The sequence below is a fragment of the Arvicanthis niloticus genome, chromosome 6 (assembly GCF_011762505.2).
Source record: "Arvicanthis niloticus isolate mArvNil1 chromosome 6, mArvNil1.pat.X, whole genome shotgun sequence".
Lineage (NCBI taxonomy): Eukaryota > Metazoa > Chordata > Mammalia > Rodentia > Muridae > Arvicanthis > Arvicanthis niloticus.
In genome coordinates this window covers 92,842,926-92,859,717 of record NC_047663.1, presented here as the reverse complement: position 1 = coordinate 92,859,717, position 16,792 = coordinate 92,842,926, and the positions used below count along the sequence as shown (strand labels likewise).

At 44.0% G+C, this 16,792-nt stretch overlaps 1 protein-coding gene across 2 annotated transcripts; it reads right to left on the bottom strand.

Moving 5' to 3' along the window:
• Positions 1-4,627: 4,627 nt before the first annotated feature.
• Or2c1 (olfactory receptor family 2 subfamily C member 1) lies at positions 4,628-13,267 on the bottom strand. 2 transcript variants are annotated; one of them, XM_076937292.1, is made up of 3 exons: positions 13,060-13,267; positions 6,800-6,951; positions 4,628-6,324 (listed from the first exon to the last, which is right to left on the bottom strand). In XM_076937292.1, the coding sequence occupies exon 3, from the start codon at positions 6,133-6,135 to the stop codon at positions 5,197-5,199; it is 939 nt and encodes a 312-aa protein (XP_076793407.1). In that variant the 5' UTR covers positions 6,136-6,324; positions 6,800-6,951; positions 13,060-13,267; the 3' UTR covers positions 4,628-5,196. The 2 variants fall into 2 exon arrangements, with proteins under 2 accessions (XP_076793407.1, XP_034361031.1); XM_034505140.2 differs by lacking the exon at positions 6,800-6,951.
• Between the last annotated feature and the right edge of the window lie 3,525 nt (positions 13,268-16,792).

The following is a 16,792-nucleotide window of genomic DNA, read 5'->3' as shown; positions in this document are numbered from 1 at the left end:
GAATCGAACCCAGATCCTCTGGAAGAGCAGCTCTATACAGTGAGCTATCTCTCTGGTTCCTTTTATTTTTACTCGTTATATAATTTTTTTTTATTGTTTTGAGACTTATCACAGTGTAGCCCAGTGTATAATCCTTCAATCTCTGCTTCCCCAGTGCTGGATGATAGGCGTGTGCACACACACTCTAGAAAACTTCTAATTTTTTTTCTTGAGGCTGGTAGATAGCTCAGTTGCCACACAAGCACGAGGACCCATGTGAGAAATCTGGATGAGGTAATGAGCTCTTGTGATCTCAATGCTAGGGAGGTAGAGGGAGGGCAGGTGGATCATTGGAATTCCCTGCCTACCTACCCTAGCCTAGGTGCTAATTTCTAGGCCAATGAGAGACCCTGCCTCAAAATAACGAGGTAGGGAAAAAACACACACACACACACACACACAAGAGGCCTGGAGGCAGGCACTTGCTGTTCTTCTAGAGGATCTGAGTTGTATTCCAAGCACTGTGTCCGGCAGCTCACAATCACGTACAGCTCCAAATTCTGGGGCCCCAACACCTCTGGCCCCCACTGCTGCCACACATGTACCCACATACAGGCACACACACTTACATATAATTAAAAAGAATACATGAATATTTAAAAGGCTTAAAAAGCAGCTGGGCATGGTGGCACATGTCTTTAATCCCAGCACTCAGGAGGCAGAGGCAGGCTGATCTCTGTGAGTTCAAGGCCAGCCTGGACTAAGTGAGTCCTAGAACAGCCCAGGCTACATAATAAAACTTTATCTTGAGAAAAACAAAAAAAAAGTATTAAAAGCAAGTAACAAACTGCAGAGCCCAGCATGGTCCTCCCTGGTTGGGACAGAGTGATAAGGTACCTGCCCCTAGCTTATCGTTTGTGTTTAACAAAAGCAGACCAATCTCTGAATTCTTTTGCACTGTTAAAAAAAATATGCTTGCTGTCTCTTAAGAATCAAAGGGCTGGGGTCGCAGAATGCTGATTCATAAGATAATCAAAAGTAACCTGGAGTAAATGATTGGACTGATATGTAAAATAAAAGACTGGACCTGTGTTCTGCAGGAGATGAGCTCTCCAGAGAATTTTTTTAGGATAAAAAGAGAACTGCTGTGGTTCTGCATTCTGTCTCGCTGTTGGGGTGTGTGAATCCCTCTAGGGCGGACAAAAATATGGGGTGATAGGCTGCACTTCACTTTACACCCCATCAGGGCTGGGCTTGCGGGAAGCACTGATACACCATTCAGGGGGTGGGAGAATGTAGCCTATGATGGGGACCCCAGCTTGGGTGAGAAATGAGGCAGGCTGAGGCTAAGGAGGCAGGGCAGAAGGCTTTCCCCCGGGGCAGTTCTTAATGGGAGAGAGAGTCCTTGGTTCCAAATTGTTTATTGATTGTTCTTCATGGAGAATAGATGCATACCACTTCCTCAGGGTAGACCAGAAATTAAATACCTTTTGCAGGAAGGAATGTCTAGGAAGGGAAGCTTATTGGCTAAACCGTCAGGACCCATCTAGATACCTCATTAGCATGGAGAGCTCTGTGCTGTGTACAGTGTGATTAGTGGTCTTGTTCTTTATGTGGGGAGTTGTGGTCACTTGTTCCAGGTCAGGAATCTGGTTGGGAGCAGGTGAAACACCTACCGTCCTCAGGTATGAGGGTACCAGGGTTTCTGAACTCACTTCAACCTTACCAAGTTTTCTGGCATGGTCCACTGCCCCACAGACTGCTTGGAGAACTTTCAGACAGACAGACAGACAGACAGACAGACAGACAGACACACACACACACACACACACACACACACACACACACACACACACAAGCAAGCAGGACACGGACAGAGAGCTCTCTTAGAATAGCAAGTAGAACACAGGTCGTGAGCTTGGATTCGTGATTGAACTTTGAGTTGTTCTTTTTGCCACTCCCAGACACTCTGTCTCTCATAACCTCTCTCCATGCTGAGAGCTGGCCCTTGGCAATAAACAAAAACCTAATCAAGATGTCTGCTGAGAGAGTGTTTAAAAATAATTCTTGACCTTTTCCCCCAGCCCCAGGAGTGAGAGGGGGGCTGGGGGGAAGGAAGCAACACAAGGTCACAAAGGTGTGTGGAGGAGGGGATGACACAAGGAGAACAGCTCCTGAGAAATGACCTGCACAGGTGACTGTTAGCTTATAAAAACATAAACAAATAGAAACACATAGAAAAAAATTTTAGGATAAATTAATAGAGCATAAAATTAACCAATATAGAGTGAGTAATTATGGTGTTATTTACAATGTTGTATAACTACTCTATCTAGTTGTAAAACCTTCTCATTACCCTAAAGGAAAACCTTGTACCTGTTCCTGGCTCCTACTCTGTCTGAAATTACCTGTCCTCATGTAATTGTACGACTAGTACAAAGCTTCATGTTTCTATACTTTTTTCTTTTTCCAGGGAGCAATTTGGGTGTATTTCTAGACCGTCTTAAAGTCTATTCACGACTTATCTACTTACTTGAAAATGGTCTCTGCTGCTTGCTAAGTAAACCCTGTGTTCAGGTGCAGCAGAATGAGAGTAGGTCCTTCCCACCTTGCAGAAAAATCAACTCCAAAGAGACCAAAGACCGTAACATAAGAATGAAAATTGAAAATGCTAGAGGAAAAGGAGAGGAAACAGCTGTGAGTACAGGCACAGTGCTGTCTGAGAACACTCCAGTTGCTCAGGAAATACACTGTTGACAAATCAGACCTCATGAAATTAAAAAGCCAAGCATCTGCCAATCAAACAGCTACCCCTTCCAATTGTCAACATGGTAACCATGACTGTCTTGACAACACCTCACAGGTGCTTGGAAACCTCCAATTCCTCTTGGATAGTCCATGGAAACTCCAGTTGAGGTTAAGATGCCCAGCAAAGACTTCATTACAGCCCAGAGAGTACCCAGCTGTCACCCCAACAGACAACTGCAACTTTGCCCTGGGTGTGTGTGGGGGTGGGGTGGGGGTGGGGGGGACTCTGCTTTAGTCAGGGCTGCTCCAGAGATGCTATGGCTCTGAAGGTGCTCCTTCCAAATGGGGACTGCTATGATGTTCCTGGGTGGCATCATCTAAAAGTCTCCTAATGTAGGGTGCCTCACTTTCTGTGAAGACAGTGGTGCTGGGGTTCCAGCTGCTGCAAGATCTTCAGGGCTGCTGGAGTAATGTTTACAGCCCCTCCCAACTCACCCCTACCTGGCAGTTGCTGGGGTCTATTCCTGGCAGGAATCCACTGAGGCTGTGTTGGAGAGGTCTGACAGTTGTCAATCAAACACTCTAGCCCTCAAGACACCTACAGATTTATCTATTTATTTGTTTTCTCATTTACTGCTGTAGTAGAGATTGAAGGGGGAACCTTGTGCATTCCAAGCAAGCATCTGTCATATCACTGAGTTGTACTCCCAACTTCAACCATTTTATTTTTTATAATATTTTTTCTTGAGAATTTCTCTTTTAATTTAATTAATTACTTTTTATGTATTTGGGTGTTTTGTCTGTATGTATGTTTGTGCACCACACGCATGCTTGGTGCTTTTAGAGGCCAGAAGAAGGCATTGAATCCCTTGGGACTGGAGTTAAAGACAGTTTCGATCTACCATGTGGGTGCTGGGAATCAAGCCGGGTAGCTGGAGGAACAGCTTCTCAGCTCTCCAGGCTCTACTGTTGATAATTTCATACTGTGGACATTAAAACGTGATGGTATTCATCCCTCAATTTTTAAAGGGAGAACAACTGGCCAGAGTGGAGCATACTTTTGAAGTCTCAGGCAGGAGGATTGCCATGAGCTGAAGGCCAGCCTGGTCTACAGCATGAGACCCCATCTCAAAACAGCAAAAAGTACAAAAAATTATAAGTAAAATTGAAGTATATACTAAGGTAGGAACAGAGGAGGAAGTATGAGAGAGAGAGAGAGAGAGAGAGAGAGAGAGAGAGAGAGAGAGAGAGACAGAGAGACAGAGACAGAGAGAGAGACACAGAGAGAGACAGAGAGAGAGAGAGAAGGGGGATTGGGGGGAGGAGGAAGCTGCCATGAAGAGAGATGGATCATGAGCACATGGCCAGGAGAAACAGCAAGTATCTGGGGGCACACTACTGGGGAGATAGCCAAGCCAGCAGTTAGAATAGATAAAAAATAACCACAGTCTGAGTCTCATTTATTTGTAAGCTAGTCAGGGATAAGCTTAAATTGGCTATGTATTGTTCCAACGCATAAGTTTCTTGAGATAAGTTTTGTCCTAAGCTGATTGCTGGGTTTCTGGGACAGTGGTGCTGGGAGATTAAAACTTGAGGCAGGGGCTGGAGAGATGGCTCAGCGGTTAAGAGCACTTTCTGCTCTTCCAGAGGACCTGAGTTCAATTCCCAGCAACCACATGGTGGCTCACAACCATCTGTAATGGGATCCGATGCCCTCTTCTGGTGTGTCTGAAGACAGCTGCAGTGTACTCATATACATAAAATGAATAAATAAATCTTTTAAAAGATTTATTTTAAATCCACTGGCTGACAGCAGGCCTGATAGCTCTGGCTGTTAGCTGCAATGATTTAAATAAAGCCAGATGTTTTGGGATAGCATTGAAAGGCTAATGGCCTTGCCTAACTTTTCTTATTTATTATCTCATTTGGATAGAAGGTACATCTGGATGCAGACATACAGAAAAGGGTACTCAGGTGAGAGGGAGGTGGGAACATGAATAGTTAGCCTGTAGTGTTGAGAAGAGACAGAACTGGACCACGATGATGGATGGTTAAGATACCAAGATGAATTCTATTTTCATCTGAAGTTGATAACGCATGGCATGAATTCATGGAATTATAGGAAAATTATGCAAAAAACTTCACGTTTCTTTTCTTAGAAAGTAAAAAAACCAACACAATTATGTCATAATAGGTAACATGGATATCAGAGTCAGCGACAGCGAGATGGATCTCTGTTGGGTTAATGATCTCTGGACCTACAACGATACACATCTGCCCTCTTATCTTGGCTTACAGTAGTACTTCTGGAAAATAAAGAAAGAAAGTTTCAAGTAACACTAACCATCTTCCAAATGTGTAGTATTGTCAGGAACAACATGCCTTGGCTTTACTGAGGATCGAACTTCTCATAAGAAAACAGAATGCGAGGCGGAGAGGTGGTAAGTAATGAAGAAGACTGTGCTTTCCTCAGCCAGCTTCTCTTCCTTTCCCCAGCAATCTTCCCAGGGCCCCCTTCACTTCCTTGTTCCTTAGAGTATAGATGAGCGGATTCACCATGGGTGTGACCACAGAGTAAAAAAGAGAAATGAATTTTCCTTGGTTCTGATTACTGCTTTTCGCTGGAAGCAGATACCCGTAGATAGCAGAGCCATAGAAGAGAAACACTACCACCAAGTGGGAGACGCAAGTATTGAAGGCCTTCCTGCGTCCCTCCACAGAGTGGATCTTCAGCACTGCCTGAGCAATGAGGCAGTAAGAGACCAGGATGATGCTCACTGGGACCACAGTGAAGAAGGTACAAACACCATTGAGCACAGCCTCATTGAGACTTGTGTCTCCACAGGCCAATTTAATCATGGCGGGTACCTCACACAGGAAGTTGTCCACCTTCCGGTGTCCACAAAATGGGAGCTGCAGAGTGAATGTTGACTGAATCACGGAGTTGCTTAAGCCACCCAACCAGCTAACAGCAGCCAGCACCCAGCAAAGCCGAGGATTCATGATGGTCATGTAGTGCAGGGGCCGGCAAACTGCCACATACCGATCAAACGCCATCACCACGAGCAGTATGCACTCGGTTGCCCCCAACCAGAGGAAAACATACAGTTGAGTTACACACCCTCCATAGCTGATTGTCTTGTCTGGTCCCCATAAATTTTTCAGCATTTGAGGGACTGAACTGGTAGTAAAGGCAAGGTCCAGGGAAGAGAGGTTGCTGAGGAAGAAGTACATAGGGGTGTGGAGCCGCACGTCAAGGCGGGAAAGCAGGATGATGGTGAAGTTCCCAACCAGCGTCAACAAGTAAGAGGCAAGGATGACAACGAAGAAGACGATCTCCATCTGGGGATGGTCAGAGACACCCATCAGAATGAAGCTCCCAGAGGAGCTGTTGCTGTCCGCCTCCATCTCCAGCTCCCTCAGCCACTGAAGTCTGCTCTGGAAAACTCCGGGGCAGGCAAGGGAAGAGGCAGCTACTGCTAAACCTGCATCCAGAATGTTCTTCAGGCCCCGCAGTTAAAGACCAATCCACCTTTTCTGGCCACAAGCTGTCATGCAATCCCTGGTTGTCAGTTGAGCTGGGATGTCAAAGGAGACCTAGCACAGAGATGAAGGGAGTGTCTTGTGAAGACTGACAACAGTTAGGTCGGCAGGTCAGAGGGGAGCTAGCAGATTAGAGCAGATACAGACCTTCTCAAAACATCAGTTTCCTCGCCCAAGTTTTCCTGTGCTCTGAGAAGGGGGAAACACACACTGAATTTGGAAAATCTCCCCAGAAGTTACTGATAAATTCCTTCCTCAGGCTGGAAAGACGGCTAGCAGTGAAGAGCGCGGAGAACCCAATGTTGGTTCTCAGCGTCCTTATCTTGCAACAGCTCATAAGTCCAGTTCCAGGGGATATGACACACACACTCTAGAAACTGCACGTATGTGAACATACCACCCAAAATTCCTGTATACATGATTTAAAATAAAGCCCCCCCCCCCTTTTTTTGACAGGCTGTCATTATACAGCCCTAGCCAGACTGGAAGCTGCTGTGTAGACCAAGCCAGCCTTAACTCAGGGTCTCACCTGCTCTGTCTTCTGAGTATTGAGAGATTAAAGGAATGAGCCACTGTACCCATGAAAACATACAGTCTTCAAAGAAATTCCTTTTCTCTGTCTTTGCCAGTTCTCTCTTCTCAAATTAAAACTCCTGGTCTGGTGAGATCATCATGTTGTGTCTATGGAATCACAGAACAATGAGACAGTAGGCAGCCGGAGAGAGGCTCAGCCATTGAGAGCATTGGTTGCTTTTCCAGAGGACCAGGGTTCAGTTCCCAGCGACCACCTGGAGGCTCACAACTGTCTGTAACTCAAATTCCAGTGGATCTGATGCTTTCTTATGCCCTCCATGGGCACTGCATACATGTGGTGTACACATATACACAAAGGTAACACACACACACACACACACACACACACAAACATAATCTTTAAAAACGAATGAGAAGACTGAATATTCACCCTACACAAAAGCGTGAATTTGTCAATGAAGAAGAGGGTGAATGCAGAACAAATAAAGCCCACGCCCCAAAAAGCTTAAGTAAAACGTGTGAAATAGAAAAGTGGGTTTTCTGTAAGGAAGTTAAATCAGTTTATATATGTCCATAGTAAGGGGAATTACCTGGTATTTTTAAGTCTACTGTATTTACTGCTAAACCAAGGAATCATTCTTAACATCTCAAAGCAGCAAACAAACACACTCCTGTCAATAACAGGCTAATTAACATCTCCTTGGGCAGTGTGTGTGTGTGTGTGTGTGTGTGTGTGTATAGAAGTCAACCTTAGGTGTGTGTTATTCCTCAGAAGTGGTACTCTCTGCTTTTTTTTTTTTTGGTCAGGGTCTCTTATGGTGACCTGGGGCTTGTTGATTAGGTCAGGCTGGCCGGCCATCAGCCTCAGGGAGCCACCTGTCTCCCCCTGCCCAGTCCTGTGATTACAGTACTGTCACATCTAACTTCTTCACACCACCACAGCTGGCTTTTTATTTAGGTGCTGGGGATTGAGCCCAGGTCCTCAGGCTTGTGTGACAAGCAGTTTACCAGTTGAACTATCTCTCCAGAAGAGTCACAAGTTCAAACCCAGACTGGGCTAGCTACAGCATAATACTCTGTTTCACAAAAACAAGAGGGAAAATTAACAACAAGTTTTTAGTAAGTTGTTAATATTTAGAACATAATAATGTAGCTTGTTAGTTTTCTTGCTACATTAACACTTTACAATTCTTTCTTCACAGGCAAATCCTCCTCACAGACTGCTATTTCTAAAGATAAGAAAACCAAGGTCTTTTCTTTTGCCTACTAAGTAAATGGACCTAAACAGAAAACAGAAATAATCCATGGGTCATCTGGAAACCAACAGATGGGAGAGAATTCTGTCGTTTCTCTGAACTGTGGCTTGTCTGTTCCACAGGAACTTCAGCTACTGGCCCAATCAGAAGAGACATTATTTAAGGGAAGTGTGCAGTTGAGCTTAGGGGATTTTATTGCAACTGTTAAGGGCCGCTTGACTAAAGATTGAAGCTGTCCTTTTTAATCAACATATAGCAAAATGTTGGTAATCCTGATGCTAGAATCCACCCAGGAGTCCAAGAGGATTTTATGCATATGAGTGTACATGCAGGTGCATGCATGCGTGTGTCTGGCGGCCAGAGGACAGCCTTGGGTGTTATTTCTTCTCAGTCACACTACCGTATTTTCTGAGACTTGCGGCTTACTCTTGGGTACACCTAATCCCAAGGATGAAAGCACACAATAAAGAGAAACAATGGGCCCAGACCCAGAGTTTGAGGACTTGACAGTTGAGGACAAGAGATCAGTTAATAAGTACAGAACAGTGCCCACGATTGATTTCCTGGGTATGAGACTTGCAGGATGAATGGCAAGATCTGGTGCGCCCCACGAGGGGCAGATTCTCTTAAGTTAGGCTGGCTTGATTTTCCTCTGCCATATACAGGAGCTTACACTGAAGGAATTAGGATGGTTGGGCACAGTGGAAAAAGAGTAAGATGTCAGGACCTTCCCTGGGGGAGTGTATGAGGAGAACAGGCCATATTGGAAGACTCAGGCACATGGGAGCACAACTAGGAAATGGATCAATGCTTGTGCTACAGGGTGCAAACCTGTATCGCCCCCCTCGAGGATTGGAAATTGCTTTTATGAGTTTGTTTCTCAGAACTTAATGTCTGACACTCCTGACCACAAAGGCCGGGAACGTGCAAGAGGACAGGTAAACGGGTACCTGGTAGGGTTACTGAACCTTAAAAAAATAATAAGGAACTAGATGCCTATTAAACTTACTGCTTTTGCTTCAGAGAAAAATTGTGTAATAAAGTTGATTCTTTCATTCTGGATGTTGAAAAATAAGGCCAAAATGGGTTAACAATCTATGAAGAAATTATACCTCTCTTGAAATTCCTAAGGCCGGGTGGTGGTGGCGGCGGCGCACGCCTTTAATCCCAGCACTTGGGAGGCAGAGGCAGGCGGATTTCTGAGTTCGAGGCCAGCCTGGTCTACAGAGTGAGTTCCAGGACAGCCAGGGCTACACAGAGAAACCCTGTCTCGAAAAACCAAAAAAAAAAAAAAAAAAAAAAATTCCTAAGCCTGATTGCAACATTACCTACGATTAAGCTACTATGCAACCTCAGAGTATAAAAGGTGTAGCCTTTTTTTCAATAAACACATGAACTATCGATTCACCCTCAGATTCTGTCAGTCTCCTTCCCTCCGACTCAGCACCTTCTCTTTGGGACCTGTGCCCTGCTGGAGCTGACTTCCGGTATATAAGCACCTGTGACTATATACACTGGGGCTTGAACTCAGGTCCCTGTGCTTGTAGGGCAAGCACTTTACTAACTGAGCTATTTCTCCAGCCTCAGGGAAGGAAATTTTTAGAAACTGCTTTTGCAGTAAGCAGAGGAGTCCTACTGAATCAGGGATGAGAGGATGTCGGAACAGCTCCCAGGTCATCTGCATGTTCATGTAACATACGGGGGAAGGATCGCGTCACCTTTGCTTCTAAGTGAACTGAGGGTCTCAGTTACCCTGACTGTCTTCTTGGAAGTCCTCTTTGATGCGTTCTTTTCTATCCTTCTTGATTAAAGTGTGTTCAGCGGGAGATGAGCAGGCAACTGGAGTTACAGATGCTAGTGAGCCACAGTGTAGGTGCTGAGAACTGAACCTCGATTTTCTGCAAGAAAACCTGTTCTCTGCCGTTGCTCAGCTTCTCAGTCCGTGGAAGGCCAGAGGACTGAGGCTGCTCAGATGTGTCCTACCTCTCCTCTGCTCCTAACCGAGCAGTTTCAGCCTCGGGGTAAACAGCAGAAGGAAGAATGAAAGGCCGTTGTTAGAATGGAGAAGCTACTCCAGAGATTTGCTTCTCCAGAAGACTCCGGGCGCTAGGAGTGTAGCTCAGTGGTAGAGTACTTGCGTAAACTGCCTGAAGTGCTGGGTTCAATCCCCAGCATGGCAAGGAGCCAGGAGGGACAGCATGAGACCTTGTGTTTTTTCCCTTTCCCTCCTTCCCTAGGTTCTTGCCTATTTCTTTCCCTAACCGGCACAACATTCTTTTGCCCACTTGTGGACTAGCTGCCTGAAGTCTGAGGTTCGGGCTTGGTTTTCTCCTACGCAGAGGTAATTGCTGGTCTGCTGCCACTTCATGAGTGTGGGTGACTAGCATTAAAGTCTAAGTATTGCACTGACGTTATCCTGAGCAAGAAGATAATGGAATCGTTAAAAATAATTTAAAAAACAACCAACCAAACAACACCCCTAGGCAGACCTGGTGGCAAATGTCTATAATTCTAGTACTTGGGAGGTGGAGGCAGGAGTGTCAAGAGTTCAAGGTCAAGATCAGACTAGGCTACAGAGATCCTGTATCGGAAAGGAAAAAAAACAAAGGCAACCAACCAACCAACCAACTGAATTCCGTACTCCTAGGACTGCTAGAGTTTTAAAGTATGTCTTATTTTTATTTATTCAAAAAATGAAAAAAAAATAATTAAAAAAGAAATGGATGATGGTGATGTTTCCAAAGAGCTTACTTGTACCTGACTATTTTGAATAAAATAGTTTAAATTAATATTATTTCTAATTGGTCAGAATAAACATATGTCTTTCAAAAATACATTACTACTATTGTAGACAGGCAGGTAAGATTCACCAAACCAAATAAAATCTTTTTCTAGAAGAGACAAAGTCTGCATTAGACTGCAGGTCCAAAGGAGACCTGGAGAAATGGCTAATTGGGTTGCCTATTAGCATACAAAGCATTTGCTGGCCTGCCTCCAGACTCCCTCAGTGCCTGTGTCTCCTCTCAGCTCCTCTCAGCCGCCCCTACCCTTAGCTCTCCAGCTCCTGGGCTTCCTTCCCTTCCTCCAGCTTCTCATTCCTATGTAACCCTGCCATTTTGGCCATACGCTTGGTCTCTTTGTCCTCTTGCCTCTCAGTCTTGGCCCTCTCTCCTCTTCCTCGCTTCCTGTCTCCCTATCGTCTCTCATGGCCTGGTCCATTTTGCTGGTCATGTTTAGTCTGCTACTTTTTCTGCCTGCTCTAGACCCTTCCAGATGCCTCAGCCATACACAGAGCCGTCCTGGCCTCAAATTTTATACGTCACTCTCTCTATAAAAAGATTTAAGGCATTTAAACAGAGTAAACATGAATTTTCTTCCTTAAATCTCAGAGTAGGGAAAGTGTGGGTCCTAAAAGAGACCCACAGGCTAAAACCAATAAGAGAAAAAAATGTTTGTTATTAATAGCAAACTCATAGAAATGAGTCTTCCCAAGCAACACTCCCAGTTCAGTTATTTACATTTAGGCAGCAATGGCTACAATGGGTAGTTAGGGAGGCAGCCTGATTGAAGGGGGAGATTAGTCAAGCTTCATTCAAATGTGTATTCTTATTCCACTGTTGATAAATCCTCGGCTCAGTGGGTAGCGATGCTGGCTGCTGACCTGGATGACCTGAGTTTGATCCCTAAGACCCATGTGGTAGAAAGAGAACCTATGTCCACACATTACCCTCTGACTTATGTGTGGGCACGGTAGAATGTACTCCTTCAAAGAAAGAAAGGAAGGAAGGGGCTGGAGAGATGGCTCAGAAGTTGAGAGAACTGACTGATATTCCTAAGGACCTGGGTTCAATTCCCTGTGCCTACATAATGGCTCACAACCATCTCTAACTCTTCCATAGGATCTAGTTCCCTTTTTCTGGTCTCTGCAGACACCAGGCATGCATGTGGTATACATACTTACATGCAGGCAAAACATCTATATATATAAAGTTTTAAAAATCATAGTTGAAGGGCCCATGAAGTTCTAAGGAACACTTTTTTTTTTTTTTTTTTTTTTTTTTTTTTTTTTTTTTAATAAAAGCGGTAGTGGATCAGATAAGTAGAAACATTCAGCCAACGCAGGACGCAGACAGCAGGATAAGCCCTGCTTTCTCAGAAAACAGGTCTTTAGGCTAAATAAACTTAAGCAGTTTTCAAAGAGTGTCCCCAAAGAGAAAAAACCACGAGGATTGTTCCGTGAATGAGTCTGTTGTGGGTTTAGCATTTCCACCTTCAGAGGGTCCTGTCTGATTTTATAAAAACAAAACAATTGTCCGAAAATTAAAAGAGGTTGTGACTTTCTGAGGTTTCAGTTGATAACACAGCAGAAATTTTCTTTGCTCAGCCACAGGCCTGCCAGGAGATGCTGTATTTAACCTTTGAGTCCTTGCTGCCTGAGTCTTTGCTCCATAACTGGGGTAGGCTTTTTACAGTCAAAGGGGCCTTTGATGACTACTGTTTTTTTTTTTATATAGCTATTTTTTTTTCAATTTCTTTCCTAGGTTAAGAATTTCCTAGTTGTCTACAGATGATTTTTGCTAAAGGGTTTTGAACAGTGCCATGTTAAATTTCTCTTGTTAGTTCAAATGTTTTTCCTTCTTATCTCTCCTCCTTTTTGTTGATGGATACAGACTTCTACAACTCTGGCCTTCTTCCTAAAGGAGTGCAAAACAGCCTATGAAGAAGCCTGAAAGCCTTTAACTCTTTTGCTTTCTCTCTTCTTCCAGACCCTGCTCTACCCTTCCTTCCTTCCTTCCTTCCTTCCTTCCTTCCTTCCTTTCTTCCTTCCTTCCTCTCTTTCTCTCTCTCTCTCTCTCTCTGTCTGTCTCTTTCTTTCTTTCTTTCTTTCTTTCTTTCTTTCTTTCTTTCTTTCTTTCTTCCTTCTTTTTTGTCTCTCTTTGCCTCTTATACTCTGGATTCTCCAGTAATAAACACCAAGGGATTTTATGCAGAACTATACCTGTGATTTCAGGATTCCCCATTCTTCTGCCTTGTGCTCAGCGGATGGAGAGGACCAGAGTGTGAGTCCAGAGCACTATGTGGTTGTCCACTGTGCTCCTACACTGACTGAGCCATTAGCTTTTAAACTGACACTTTTGACCTTTGAGCAGCCGGCATCTGCCACCCAGAGGCCTGACTCATGGGGCTGATACCAAAAGACCCAAGAGGCTGGGTACCTCAGTCCCCTCTTATCCATATCAACCCCCAGCCCAGGCAATTAGCACATAGGGCCTGTGTGACCAGAATACAGGAAAGAGGTGTCCCTGAAGATCCAGCTTACTCTTCCATCTGACCTGTCTCCCCAAACACAGAGAACTAATTGAACTTGAAAGAAGAGTAATTGTGTCCCATGAATAATTAGTGATTACATATGATTTGATTTTCTTTTTTTTTTTTCCTTCATGCTATTTCTTAGGGAGACAGATGCCCAACCCCACTGGTAGAGAAACAAATAAGGAATAAGGTAGTTTTGTGTCTTGGCTGTTGTTGCTGCCCAGTGAAGGCCTTTTTAAGCAGGTACCAACCAGCTTTCCTATATGTAAAGTATGCTTCTGAGATTTGGTCTGAGACTTTATTGCCCACTTATATTGTGTTATGGAAAAGTGATAACTTACAACCACCACTATAGCAACATTTGGGATGTAACTGGGAACATGGTTAAGTCATTAGATGTCTTAGAAATTGAATTACTTCAGAAACAGTTGAAGAACCTCATTCATTCAAGTTAAGGACATGGGACTGAGGAAAGTCTTGTGTTCAATTCTCAACACTAGAGGGGAAAAATGTTAAAAGTGTGCAGTGGAGGGGTTATAGCCAAGGCAGGGTTAGCCTGACCCTGCCCAGTGGGATCACTGTCCTGTGGGCAGACTGTATCATCTCAGAATCCTAAGCAGCATCTGTCAGCATCCAGTGTCAAACATCACCAGATAAGCACCATTCCACTTTTCGTACAAAAGAGGAACTAAATCTGGGAGGTTTTCTGTAACCCGTTTAATGGCAGATGGCTAGTGATAGAATTATTAAATGAAGGTCTATAGGGCTGGAGATTTGGTTTATTTGGAAAGTGCCAGCCATGCAAGCATGAGGGCCTGAGTTCATATCTCCATTACTGTATCAAAAGCCAAGTGTAGAGACTGGAGACATAGTTCAGCAGTTAAGAGCACTTGTTCTTGCAGAAAACTGAGGCTCAGTTCTCAGCACCTACACTGTGGCTCACTACCACCTGTAACTCCAGTTCCAAGAGATCTGATGCCTCCTTCTAGACTTTATGGATGCCAGACACACATGTGGTACATGTATATACATGCAGACAAACACTCATACAGATAAAATGAGGCTAGCCTGGTGTCAAATTCCAGGACAGCCAGGGCTACCGAGAGTGCTTATCTCAAAACTAAAATAATAGCTAAGTTTTAAATTAAAAAAAAAAATCAAAGTGTGGTCACACTCAGCTATAACCTGGGGCAAAGGGTTGCAGAGACAGAGATCCCTAGGGCACAATACAACCAGTCTGGCCATTCAGTCAGTGAGTGCCAGATTTAGTGAGAGACCCTGTCTCAAAAGCCAAGGTGAAGGTCAATCAAGGAAGATACCTGATGTCAACTTCTGCCCCACCACACTTGTATATGCATGTACCTGCAAGCACACATGAACACACGTACATACTCTACATGCACACACACATACATCGGAGGTTCACATTATAATCCCAGAACCCAGGAGGCTGAGGCAGAAGAATGGGAGATTAAGGTCAGCCTGGGCTTCATAGTGAGATTCTGTTGGAAAAAAAATGAGGTCTGCTTGATTCTGAAATCCATATGGATAAGAAATTGGCAAGTGTCTATGCCCATCATCAGGGAATTTAAAAAATATGACATTTGTACAGAATCTCGTGCATGCTGCCAACGTTCTCCTCAAGAAGGGGCTTCTATTAGTCACTGAGTATGTCATTTGCTTTTTCAACCTTCTTCCCAATTCCTACTCTCATTCTTCTGCCCGCCTTCTTAGGTACCGACTCCATGGAATGTGTTTGGTGTCTCAGCATTCAAATGCATATGGACTTGTGTAAAACGTACAATGTTTTGTGTCTGTAAGTGTTGCTATTTATCATAAGGGCACTGTGTCTTCTTACCCTTGAACACCTCTTGCAACACCATTTCTTTCTTTTTTTTTTTTTTTTAAGACATTTACACTATTGTAATGGCGAAGATTTTCCTCTTAAAAATTTTGTATGTACATAAGATTTTATGTGCACTGTGTGCCCATGTGAGTGCAGGTTCCCACCCACAGAGTCACAGAGGAGAGGATATCAGATCCCCAGAGTTGGAGTTAAGGGCTTGTGAAACACCGATGTAGATTCTGGGAACCAACTCAGGTCCCCTGGAAGAACAGCAAACGCTCTTAACTGCTGAGCCATCTCCCCAGCCCTGATCTTTTCTTTTACATTTTATTATTTATTTACTGGGGAGGGAGGGGGGTGGTCTGTGTACAATGTTGCATGTGTGGAGGTCAAAGGACAACTCAAGGAAGTTAGTTCTCACCTTCTACCATGTGGGTTCCAGGGAGTGAACTCAGGTCAGCCAGGCTGGGCAGCAGGTGCCATTACCCAGAGCCACCTCAGAAGATTGTGGTGGTCAATGTTAATTGTCAACTTGACAATTAGCCTCTGAACCTCTGAACCTGTAAACCAGCCTCAGTTAAATGTTAAATGTTATCCTTTGGGGCTAGAGAGATGTCTCAGTGGTTAAGAGCACTGACTGCTCTTCCAGAGGTTCTGAGTTCAATTCCCAGCAACCACATGGTGGTTCACAACCATCTGTAATGGGATCTGATGCCCTCTTCTGGTGTGTCTGAAGACAGCTACAGTGTACTCATATACATAAAATAAATGTTGTCTTTTATAAGACATGCCTTGGTCATGGTATCTGTTCACAGCAGTAAAACCTTAACCAAGACAGCTATGTAGTGATTCCAAGGCTACCCTGGAGTACAACAGGTTTTGTTTGTAATCAAAGCAGGAGTTGGAGAGACAATGGTTATGTGTGCTTGCTGCACTTGCAGGGGATCCAGGTTTAGTTTCCAGCACCCACATAGCAGCTCATAACCATCGGTAACTCCAATACTAGGGACTAAGGCTCATTTCTGGCCTCTAAGAACACTAGGCCTGTAAGTGGTTCACAGACATACATGTAGGAAAACCACTAATAAACATAAAATAAAAATAAAAAAAAAATGGGTAAATGATTTAGATAGAAATTTCTTTGAAATCAGAGAAACAGGTAACAAGTTCTGGAAAGATGTTCAACATCATTAGAAATGGGGAAGTAAAACTGGATGCCAGAATTAAATGCTATAAGAAATAACACAAAATAAGAAAACTGATTACCGGGAATACGGAGAAATCAGAACTCTCATGCATTGCTGGGAGACTATAAAATAGCTCAGCAGTTCTTCATAGGAAATTGTTACAGGTAGCAAAAAGGATAAACAGGCACTCAAGGAAACACTCCCACAGGCTCGGTTGTATAAACATTACACATAATAGCTAAAAGATGGAGGCAACCCAGAATGTATCAATAGATGAAGGCAGAACAAATGATGTCACATCAGTATGCTGGGGTACTGTACTATTGACATATCCTACATTGCAGATGAACCTCACAAACACAGCACGAAGGGACAGAAAAGGCACA